General features: G+C 37.2%; 1 protein-coding gene and 1 long non-coding RNA gene across 3 annotated transcripts in view; one reads left to right on the forward strand and one right to left on the reverse strand.

Moving 5' to 3' along the window:
* Positions 1-682: 682 nt before the first annotated feature.
* LOC139185261 (uncharacterized) lies at positions 683-10,088 on the reverse strand. Its single transcript, XR_011568866.1, has 2 exons — positions 9,965-10,088; positions 683-6,216 (listed from the first exon to the last, which is right to left on the reverse strand). It is a non-coding gene; the product is annotated as an uncharacterized lncRNA (long non-coding RNA).
* Positions 10,089-10,166: 78 nt separating this feature from the next.
* DNAAF4 (dynein axonemal assembly factor 4) overlaps positions 10,167-12,327 on the forward strand; it is a 76,759-nt gene continuing 74,598 nt past the window's right edge. For both annotated transcript variants that reach the window (XM_070797511.1, XM_019968789.2), the window contains exons 1-2: positions 10,167-10,412; positions 10,795-10,942. In XM_070797511.1, the coding sequence (XP_070653612.1) occupies positions 10,290-10,412; positions 10,795-10,942 (271 nt within the window). In that variant the 5' untranslated portion in view covers positions 10,167-10,289. The remainder of the gene's footprint in view (positions 10,413-10,794; positions 10,943-12,327) is intronic.

Below are 12,327 nucleotides of genomic sequence, written 5' to 3' on the forward strand. Positions count from 1 at the left end.
TTGAACTTATTTTAATGTCTTCCAACCAAGAAAGATATCATTCACTCCACCATAATCAAAATAAATAGTAATAGTAATCTTCATTTATTGAGAAACTATTTATTAAAATAACATGAAATGCCTCTAGTTAGAATTTGTAACCATTGATTCAAGGCTTGATTGGTGTTTGTACTCTCTGATGAAAAGATTTGTTAATGAAAATAATAAGATTTTAAAGAAAAATGTTTAATCTTGAAAAAAATGTTAGCTTTTTATAAGCATTTATTTCAGAATACTAGTTTAAAAGCATTCTTTTGTCATCAAACCAAGTACCCAAAAGAATTGTAATAGATAATACTTGCAGATTTGCATATTTGAAATTACACACTTAACAGAAAAAAAATGCTTGTGAGTGCTTAAACTGCATATCTTTTTAAAATATTCAAAATTTCAGACTTTTATCAATTTAAACTATCCTGGATTGATAAAACTTTACTATATCAGTGATGTATATTACAAGGTTAATGTCTACTGATGTTGTCATTTTTGGCATGGTTGTTTTGGTATGTATCATACATTTGATTGTCAGCTATTGATAGAACTGACATAGCAATGAATCTCAGTTACTTAAAAAAAAATTCCAGATGCCATACTGTGTCATAATCCCATTATATTTTATTTGAATACTCAGTGTTTTCATGGGTTTCTTTTTTTTTTTTTTTGTATTTTAGTTTTACATGTTTTTTTTTTTCCTGGTACTTCATATACAGTCTTTTAGAACTGGATCTATTTCTATTTGAATCATAGAGTTTTAAAGAAGTACTCATATTAAATGATTCATGAATTGCTTTGTGGAAAAATTTGAATAAAGTATGAAATGACTAGGTTACCTCCAAATTGTTTATTTTCTTTATGTAGTTAACATGCAGGTTACAGTTTTCAGAGAAAATTGGCTTGGTAACTGAATGCAGTAGATAATGGGCAGTTTGGCTTCCAACTAGTAAACCAAATAATTCTCAATTCTGAATACTTTTTAATAATTACTGTAAATAATGGTAAGCCAGTTTTCATTTCTCTTTTTAAGATACTAATTTCCTCCTTATTATTCTTTTTCCTTAAACATCTGCTAGAATTTTAAAATTGGAGTTTAACTTATCTTCCACATTTTAGTTTTTTATTCTATAGGTAAGTAGTAAGATGTGTAGAGGTTCTATCAAAACAGTCTGTGTTATTGTTGGCTGTTCTTTTCAGGGATCATGCTAAATGTCATTTGTGCATTGTATAATGTTATTTACCAGTATATAGACCTACTATTAGTTGAAATTATGTATGGCAGGCTTTCTTGAACAATATGTATTGTAAATTTGTTTCCTGTTAGTGTTATGCTTTAGATTATTTTAAATAAAGCTAGTTTTTAAAGAGAAAAATAACTGTTTTTTAAATGCTTGACTTTCATCAAGACAAGTAAGTGTGATGGTCTTGGCTGTGGGTAGGAGATGTGCCAGGAAGTGTTAAGCCAGGGCCATAGCTCCAGTTTACTAGGAATTTAGTTTTATACTGAGCAAACCAAGATTTTTGTTGTTTTCCCTATGAAGTTTGTATATAACACTGAGCCCTGAGTTTCCTTAAGAAAACGTGAACATACCTCTATTTTGATTGTTACAAATTAGGACTCTAGTTTTGTTAATAGAAAATTAATTGGAGAGGAGTTCTACAATCTCAGCAGCATAGTGATCCTTGAAGTAGAGATACAGTATTGCTAATACTGTAGCAATATTAAGAACAAACTTGCTTGAATGATAAAATTAGGTTTACAAAAGACACCCAAAGTCTGTTTGAAACAGTCATCGGGTGCCTTGAGAAAAACAAAGATGCATAAAATATGACTGTATCGGTTGATGCAACTTGATATTAGAGGTAATAAAGGTGACAATAAGATAAAAGTACATCAAGGTAAAATTTGAATGTACCAAAGGTTTATTTAAATGTGTGGAAGGGAAAAAAAAATTATCCCATCTGTTGTAGGAAAAAGATGTACAGAGACTTCTGATCAAATAACATTATGAAACTGATGCTCTAAGGTATCACTTTGTTTCAAACATATAAAATAATAAATATAAAAAGATTGGGTTCAAAACAAATATATATATACGTGTGTGTGTGTGTGTGTGTGTGTGTGTGTGTATCTCCACACCAGGATAAGAAATAAAGGAAAAAACAAAACTATGCTGAAGCAGCATCCTGTATGACTCTGAGCCCAAGACAGAAATCTGTCAAAAACTCTAATCTGGCAGGGTAATGAGGTCTAAGTGCTACTACATTCCAAACTTGAGATGCAATAATGCAGTACTTGAAATGTATAGCTTTAGATAACTTTGCCCAAAATATAATGAGCTAAGTGTTGATCTCAAGAGCATAAGAAATAAATAATCCTAAGGAATAAAATTCTAAGGAATAAAAAATCCTAAGGAAAGTAGAGGAAGGAAATAAGACAATAGAAAATAGAATAGAAAACAAACACTAGAGAGGAATAATAGGGCCACAAATTGGCTATTTAAAACATGTAAAAGATTTAATATTTAAAAGATTTATTTAAATGGTTAATCTTTAAAAGATAAAAGTTTATTTAAAAGGTGAATAAAATTGATGGGCTTCAATTTGGTGAAATTTGTGAAACTGATTTATTTTTAGTGGTCAATAGAACAGGAATAACTGCTTTAAGCCTGGTGTGAGCTGGGATTACTTGTGTTGCTGCCTCACATGTGAAAAAGGTTAAAAAGCAAACTTGGCTCCAGCTGATACCTGGGACTCTAGCTTATGGGCCTAATGTGGCACAAATACACAGTTTTGTAATTTTCTCAGTTGGTAACTTGTGTACAGTATCACCAAAGAATTTGAAACAGTAAATTGACGTAACACTTGGCTGAATTGGAGTTCCTAGGACACAGGTTAGAGGCAACTTAAAACTGCCAGAAAGGAAAGGAAGAACCTAGAAGAAAGAAACAAAAGTAAAAGGAAAGAAAAAAAAAAAAAACCCACTGTAAATCAAAATTTCAAAGCATGAAGAAAACTAATGATAAAAATAGCCAACAAACATCTTTTAAAATTTTGATCCACTCAATGAAAATGACAGCACAGCCTGAAAAAGACTTTAAGAGAAGTACAATTCAGGATCCTGAAAGGTAAAGAATAAAAAACAAAAATTATGAAATCCAATATATAGATAAGATATTCATTCAACATTTAATAATGAGTGTTATTTATGTCAGTCACTGTTCTAACTGCTAAGAACATCGCAGTGCATGCCATAAATCAAGCAGACAAAACTCACTACGCTCATGAAATTTTTATTCTATAGAAAAAGAAAATAAAAGTGAATTAGAGTTTAAGTGCTAAGAAGAAATAAAAAAGGGAATGCTGAGCCTGGTGAGGTGAGGTGCTAGAGCAAATAGAGAATGTTTCATTTTGTAAGAAACCACTAAACTGTCTAAATTTTTTGCATTCCCACCAGCAGTGAATGAAAGTTCTTGTTCCACTTCCTTGTCAGCATTTGGTGTTGTCATTGTTGTGGATTTTGGCCATTATAATATGTGTTTAGTAGTGGTATGTCATTGCTCTAATTTGCATTTCCCTTATGACATATGATGTGGAACATCTTTTCATATTCTTATTTATCATCTGTGTATCTTCTTTGGTGAGGTGTCTGTTAAGGTTTGGCTCATCTTTTAATCAGGTTGTTTGTTTTCTTAAGAATTCTTAGGTATTTTGGGTAACAGTCCTTTATCATATGTATCCTTTGCAAATATTTTCTCCCATTCTGTGTCTTGTATTTTCATTCTCTTGATAGTGTCACTCATAGGACAGAAAAAAACTTACTTTAATGTAGTCCAGCCTACCAGTTTTCTTTCATGAATCATGCCTTTGGTGTTGTACCTAAAATTTATCACTAAATCCAAGGTCATCTAGATTTTCTCTTGTGTTATCTTCTAGGAGTTTTATAAGTTTACATTTTAATTTTAGGTCTGTGATCTGTTTTGAATAGACTTTGTGAAGGTTAGAACCACTATGCCTAGATTTACTTTTTTGCATGTGGGTGTCCAGTTGTTTCATTTGTTGAAAAGACTGTTTTTTGTCCATCATATTGCCTTTGATCCTTTGTCAAAGATCAGTTGACTATATTCCTGTGGGTGTATTTCTAGGCTCTCTGTTCTGTTCCACTGATTTATTTGCCTGTCCTTTCACCAATACCACACCACATTGATTATTGTACTTCAAACTTGATCTATCAATTTAATGCAATCCCAATCAAAATTCTAGCAAGTTATTTTGTAGATATTGACAAATTGATTCTACAGTTTATATGGAGAGGCAAAATACCCAGAATAGTCCACACATTACTGAAGGAGAAGAAAGAGGACTGACACTACCCGACTTCAAGACTAGGCACAAGGTTGGCCTGTCTTGGAGATTTCTAGGTGCTGGTATGTCTGACTTTGTAGAATGAGTTAGGACGTATATCCTCTACCTCTGTCTTCTGAAAAACTATAGATAATTGGTATAGTTTCTTCCTTAATGTTTGTCACCAGTGACCCCCATCAAGGTCTGGAACGCTCTCTTTTGGGAGGTTATTGATTATTGATTCAATTTCTTTAGTAGATATAGGCCTATTCAGGTGGTTTATTTCTTTTTGTGTTAGTTTTGGCAGATCATGTCCTTCAGGAAGTTGGCCCATTTCATCTAGGTTATCAAATTTGTAGGCACAGAGTTGTTCATAGTACTACTCCTTTATTATCCTTTTCATATTCACGGTGTCTGCAGTGATATCGCCTCTTTCATTTCTCATATTAGTTATTTGTGTCCTCTCCACTCCCCTTACTCCCCCGCTTTTTTTCCCTTATGTAGGCTGGCTAGAGGCTTGTTGATTTTATTTTCATAAAACCAGATTTGTTTTATTGATTTTCTCTCTTGATTTCCTAGTTTTAATTTCATTGATTTATGCTTTAATTATAAATTATTTCTCCTTTTAAAATACTTTTTACATTGGATTTATTTTGCTTTTTTTCTAGCTGCCTAAGGTAGACACTGATTGATTTTAGATCTTTCTCTGACATATGCATTTAATGCTATAAATTTTTTTCTAGTCAAACTCTGATAAAACTCTAGCAGTTTAGGCTCTGGTTAAATAATTTCTTCCAAGGTAAGGTATTGCTAAGAACAAATAAATGCTCTGGCATATTTCAAAATCATTCATTTCCCATCCCCCTGATGAGAGCTTGAGGATATTTTTGTGTAAATATAAACTGTGAGAAACTGGTGGGGTTTCAGAAAGTAAAACTCACAAAAATGTTGGGGGCTGAGTCCCCCTAGACTAGCTTTTGTCTCTCAGATCTGCCCACAGTGAGCCTCTAGCAATTTGTTAACTACATTCAGGTTTTCCTGCCTTGGCACTAGTTCCATGGACGTTTCTGCTCTGATTGGTTGTGATTCACCATACATACAATCTCTCCCATTTGGGGGACAGTGGCTTGCTCTGTGACCTTACTTGTCTTGTGCAGTTAAGAAGAGTTGTTGATGTTTCATTTTCTTCAGTCTTTTTCTTGTTGGGATGGAGTGACTTCCAAGCTCCATAACGCCAGTTCAGGAACTAGAAACACTTAAAATTCTTTAAAAAAAAAAACTGATATGCTAAAACAAGTCTAGTAGGAAAAATCATTAAGATCTATACTCTGTAAATGTCAACCTAAGATATTTTGGCCAAAAATAAAAAGGATAAATGGCACTTCACACTCTCTACATGAGCTCTACCTATATATTCTTGTCTAGCTGTAAATCACATTGTCTTTTCCTAAAGCCCAAATTTAAAATAGTAAAATAGTGAATGCATTTAAAACCTAGTGCTGAGATATTGACTTGAAAGCTATTCTGCATTCAGTTCAGTTCACTCGCTCAGTCGTGTCTGACTCTTTGCGACCCCATGAATTGCAGCAGGCCAAGCCTCTGTGTCCATCACCAACTCCTGGAGTTTACCCAAACTCATGTCCGTCGAGTCGGTCATGCCATCCAGCCATGTCATCCTCTGTCGTCCCCTTCTCCTCCTGCCCCCAATCCCTCGCAGCATCAGGGTCTTTTCCAACGAGTCAACTCTTCGCATGAGGTGGCCAAAGTATTGGAGTTTCAGCTTCAGCATCAGTCCTTCCAATGAACTAAAGTTTCTTGGAGAATGACTGATTCCATTTCCTAGAGTAAAAAAGGAAAAAAATTCCAAGTGTGTCTAAATCATTTTGTTGCAAGAATAAAGGCTTTTTTTTTCAAAGGGTTTTTTAAAAAGTTCTGAGGTGGTGTTAAAAAAAATCATAAATGAGTCTTTCCTTATGGCCAAATTTGACTTTGATGATCAAAGAATAAATTATGGTTAATTAGTTTTAGGTGAATAATAAATCGGATTTAATTTTTGCTTTGTAATGTACGTACATTTTCACTCCCTAAAAGCCTGACAGTACGGAAGAAGAAAATAAGGACATGCCTCTATTATAGAACTTGTTTTTAAATTTTTACTTTTTCTAATATTTGTTACATACAAATAATATAGAGATTTGTATATGTACATTATGAGTCAAAAGATGAATAAAGCAAATCCATCACCAAAACTAGAGGCAGAAGGGTAAAAAAAACTTAGCAATTTTTTTGATGCTCTCTGATGGCATACTTTGTTATAATGAACAAAATCAAAAATAATTTGAGGTGTTCTCTCAATTTTTCTAGGGAACCAGCCAATATCCTCCTGTCTTCCAGTGGGAGGAGCTGCACCTGAACTCATCTTACCAGTGCTAGTAATTTTTTTTTTCCCAACTTAATCTTTCCATGTGAATCAAGGTCTCCAGATACTGGGAAGCTGGCTTTCTCAGATAATTCTTATAGTTTGCACCTAAACCACGAATTGCCTGGGTCCCACTAGTTTCCCTCCTGAAAAGGTTCCCCTTCATGTTTGCCCTTACAGATAAAACCTTACAGAAAAACTTAACGATGACAAGATCACACACACACACGCGTGCATGTGTGTGTATATAAAAATACATATACTTAAGCTTTAAACTTGTATGTTCTCCTTTCTTATGGAAGGGAGGACAGCAAGGGGATGGAATTCCTCTCCTATAATGCAAAGCTACATTGCAGATCAAGCATATTGCTTTGGGTCCTATATGCTTCTCCTTGGGATGAGGGGAGAATGGGAGAACCTGGGTTGTTTTGTTATTTTCTTGGCTTTGTGAGTTTCTCCTTTCCCCTATTAAAAGCTATCTCTTACCCTTGTGGTTCAGTTTTTGGTGTGTATCAAAATTACCTGGAGGTTCTGTTAGAACACAGATTGCTGGGCCACAGTTCCAGGTTTTCTGGTTCAGCAGGTCTTCAGTGGGGTCTGGGAATTTGTATTTCTAGCAAGTCCCCAGATGATGCTGACATTGTTGTCAGGGGACCATGCTTTGAGCAAATTTGTTTTAATTCATGCAGTGTGTCTATGCAGAAATCAGCTCTTTTGGCTACCACAAAGAATGTCACTTGCCAGAGTTCCACCTAGGAGTTAACTGTTATCCTTTCTGACATCTTATCTTTCCTTTATAGTTTTACCACATATACAGGAATCCTTAACCAATAGATTTGCTTTTCATTAAAATTTTATAAAAATGGCATTATTCCTTAAGGGTCTTTGCTTTTTTTTTCCCACTCATCCACCCAGTATAAAGTTATAATTAATTTTTATTGTTGGATGATATTGTTTTGTATGAATATACCTACTGATATTTGGCTTGTTTTCAGGTTTTTGCTAGGAAGCTGCTATGGACAGTTACTTCTTTATTCAAGCATAGAGTTTCCCTCTCTTTATGAAAGGATCCAATCTAGAGGAAACCCTCCCTCCCTTAGACTTTCCCCCTAGTTCTGAACCCCCTTACTGAGACACTCAGGGTGGCACATGTTCTTCCTTGCTCAGTGACTGAATAAAACACAAGTTATTCAACTACAGATGTCCAATATATATTGAAAAATATATATCTTGTCATTCTTTATTGTGCCTGTTGGTGAATACAAGTTCTTAATCTTAGTTCAAGTTTTCAATCTTTTTTCTTTAACATAAGTGCTTTTTGATATCATACTTAAGAAAAGCTTAAGTATGACAAAATCATATATACACACATGTATGTGTATATAAAAATACATATAAGTTTTAAATTTATATATCTTCATCTGAAATTCATTTTTGTGTGTGACACCATATGCATGTAGCGATTCAATCTCATTTTTTTCCCATATGGTTACAATTTCTAACACCAATGTATTCAATAGTCATTCCTTTCTTTGCTTTTCCCCATTTATGTGCACACTTTTGCCATATATCAAATTTCCATCTACACTTGGGTTAGATTAAGATCTTTTTGTTTTTTAAATCTGTTAAGGAACACAGATAAGGAACACTTTTAGGATTGAATTAGTTTCAAGGCTTGTGAAACACTTTTTAGGTAAGTACCTAAGTCTTGAAGTATACAGATTAATGGTGTTTTAAATTGGTATCAGCTGGTGTAATGATTCAGTAATAAAACCGATCAAGTTTTTAAAAAATATTCATTCAGAGTGCAAAAAGTTTCATAAGACTGATAGAACAATTTCACCACACAAGTTTGTACGTGCTTAACAAAGTGATAATTTCCCTGAAACTCGCAAACAGCTCAAAGTATACTTTTAATTTACCATAAATACATTATATCACTTGTATTTCTTTATAGTGGCAGAATCTACACTTTAAAATTTTGGAATACATAAACTGTCTTTAGAAGACACAAAAGAGAGTTTGAAAGAAAATGGTGAAAGTAGGCATTGCACACAAGAGGGAAAAATGTTAAAAGCAACATGAAAAAGAATCTACAGGATTGATTTTTAGGTTTCTCTGCTTGGGAGGACAAGAGACAAGAAGTCTAACATGGTCCCAGTATTCAAAGTTAGGATATCTTGAGACGATGAACTGTACTGAGGGGTGGCCTGTTTGCAGGGTAAAAGATGGTGTTTTTTCCCTCCCAAGTCTGTTGTTTCTTAGCTTTCCTCAAGGATTTTTTTCAGTAGCTTTTAAATTTTTATTAGTGACTTACAAAATAAAATGTTAAAAATCCCTATTTCTAGGTGGCAGATAGTTTGTAGGTGCTTGCTGCTGCTAAGTTGCGTCAGTCGTGTTCTACTCCGTGCGACCCGAGACGGCAGCCCACCAGCCTCCCCCGTCCCTGGGATTCTCCAGGCAAGAACACTGGAGTGGGTTGCCATTTCCTTCTCCAATGCATGAAAGTGAAAAGTGAAAGTGAAGTCGCTCAGTCGTGTCTGACTCCTAGCGACCCCATGGGCCGCAGCCTACCAGGCTCCTCCGTCCATGGGATTTGCCAGGCAAGAGTACTGGAGTGGGGTGCCACTGCTTTCATGTTATTAAAAAAAAAAAAAAAAATCAAATTCCGGTAATTTTTAAAGCGTCTCCAAGGAAAGAATATTGGGAGCTACGGCATTAGGATCTTAATCACGGTGTAGCCACAATAATCCAAGTGACAACAGGGTTGGATATATGGATCTCAGATTCCTTAAACACGGCATGTGGGAAGACTAACATGGTCTTCAAGTTTCGTTTCAGCGCGGAAGTTACAAGTCTCCCTAAGCAATTATAAAACATATCAGTGTCAATTTAACTTATCCTACAGTTGAGTTGCTGCCAAGCATTCTTCAGGTGAGTCATACGGTCATTAAGTTCTCAAACCAAGGAGCGAACCCTATCTACACGCCTGTGAGTGGCTTCCGACTGACAGGCTTTGAACGACTATAACTGGACAGCAGGCTTCTAGGCCAGAACGTCTATATGAGCAGGAAATTCCCCGAACAAGAACACCAAATGGTGCTCACTTCTACAGCTTCCGTCACAACAAACAAAAGGCCAGGCTGCCACGGCGCGTGGGCGTCGCACCTGCTTCTCGCGGGTCACGCTTTCCTACGTCCCTTTTTTGCATTTTTAGGCGTGAAGCTTCTTTCTTGCTTAAGCGGAAGTGGGTCTGCTACTTCGCAGATTCCCGAAGGGATAAGACCCCAAACAGCGGGAACGCCCCCACAATCTGGCCCAGGCGGTCGCGAGGGGAGTCCGCAGGGCGGCCGCAGGGGCGCGCCCGGGGCACGCTGGGAACGCTGGGTGCCCCGGCCCTCCTGACCCGGAAGGGCTGGCGTGTGGTAACCCCGGCTTCCCTAGCAACCGAGCGGGCGTGAGTCCGCCTCACTCTCGCCGGCTGCCTCACAGGATGCCGCTGCACGTTAGCAATTACAGCTGGCAGCAGACGAGCACTGCGGTCTTCATCTCTGTGCCTCTCCGAGGCGTCAGCGTCCGAGACGCGGACGTGTTCTGCACCGAAAATTATCTGAAGGTAGGAACGCAAATCGTGCCAGCCTGCCCTGGGGGTGTGGTCTGAGGCGTCTGCGAGGGCATGGCTGTGGACGCGCAAGAGGCGCGTCCTTGCAGATAAGCATCCTAAAATATTAGTCCTATTAAAAATAAAACAAAGCAAAACAAACAAAATAAGATACGAATCTCATACAGGTGACACCTGGTCTGTAGATAGATGTCATCGGGTCAGGGATGATTTTATCCATGGCTTCCGTATGCCTTGCTACTTTTATCGTGACCTGGGAATAAATTTATAGCAGGAATTTAAGAAAATGATTTTGGCTTCCACCACTTATTTCTTAAGCGGTGTGTTTTTCATTTTGTGTAGCCATATTAACTTTCGTTTCCCCTCTTCTGAATAGGTGAACTGCCCTCCATTTTTATTCGAGGTGTTTCTCTATGCTCCCATAGACGATGAGAGCAGCAAAGCTAAGATTGGGAATAACACTATTGTTTTCACCCTGCGCAAAAAAGAAGCAGCCATGTGGGAGACCCTTTCTCTGTCAGGTGGTAAGTTCTTTACTAAAAGATGTTAAGCTGGTTGTGCTTTTAAAACTTTATACCATTCAAAAATCTATCTTTTGAAATAATTATGTTGCTCTTCTAGGAAAACAAAACAGGCACGAGCGTCATTTAGATGAGGTAGTGCTTCAGCTGTCTCTTAAATAACCCAATAGCCTAATTATTGAGTAACCGAGTTTCTAAAAAATTGAGTCTGTTAATAATAGCTCTTAAACGATGTGAGCTTCTATCTTCAGAGGGTAAGGCCTCCCGGTTTGGCCTTTATGAGCGCTCATTTTGTATTAGGCATTCAGTTCAGTTCAGTCTCTCAGTCGTGTCCGACTCTTTCATCTGTTAATCCTTGTAATAGTCTATCACTTAGGTACTCCACCACCCCCGCCATTTTTTTTTTTTTTTTCCTATTAAGGTGAAGCTACTGAGGTGCAGAAAGGTTGAGTAATTGCCGAAGGTCACACTCAACAGTGGCTACATGTTTGAAGATGTATACTACAGAAGATAGTGAAGGACAGGGAAGCCTGGTGTGCTTGCAGTCCATGGGGTCCCAACGAGTTGGATGTGACTTAGTGACTGAACAACAGAACTTTTACAGAATACAGATGTCTGAATCTTACCCTAGACAGATAAAATCAGTTTGTGGTAGTGGGACCTAAATTGTTAAAATGTTTTTTAGAGATTAAAATGTACAGTCCCAAGTTGAGATCTCCTGTTGTCTGTACTGTTAATCTGTATTCTATTCTTCTGCCAAAATCAGCTTTGTGGGTCAGTAATTGCCCTAGATAGCATATTCAAAAGCAGAGACATTACTTTGCCAACAAAGGTCCGTCTAGTCAAGGCTATGGTTTTTCCAGTGGTCATGTATGGATGTGAGAGTTGGACTGTGAAGAAGGCTGAGTGCCGAAGAATTGATGCTTTTGAAGTGTGGTGTTGGAGAAGACTCTTGAGAGTCCCTTGGACTGCAAGGAGATCCAACCAGTCCATTCTGAAGGAGATCAGCCCTGGGATTTCTTTGGAAGGAATGATGCTAAAGCTGAAACTCCAGTACTTTGGCCACCTCATGCAAAGAGTTGACTCATTGGAAAAGACTCTGTTGCTGGGAGGAAGATTGAGGGCAGGAGGAGAAGGGGAAGACAGAGGATGAGATGGCTGGATGGCATCACTGACTCGATGGCATCACTGACTCGATGGGTGTGAGTCTGAGTGAACTCTGGGAGTTGGTGATGGACAGGGAGGCCTGGCGTGCTGCGATTCATGGGGTCCTAAAAACTTGGACACAGCTGAGCGACTGAACTGAACTGAATTGCCCTCTACTGTTTTAGCTCTATTATCTTCCTCTCTGATACAGTTACCATGTTTTCTTGTGTTTTCTGTCTACT

Source organism: Bos indicus, chromosome 10, assembly GCF_029378745.1.
Source record: "Bos indicus isolate NIAB-ARS_2022 breed Sahiwal x Tharparkar chromosome 10, NIAB-ARS_B.indTharparkar_mat_pri_1.0, whole genome shotgun sequence".
NCBI classification, from domain to species: Eukaryota; Metazoa; Chordata; class Mammalia; order Artiodactyla; family Bovidae; genus Bos; species Bos indicus.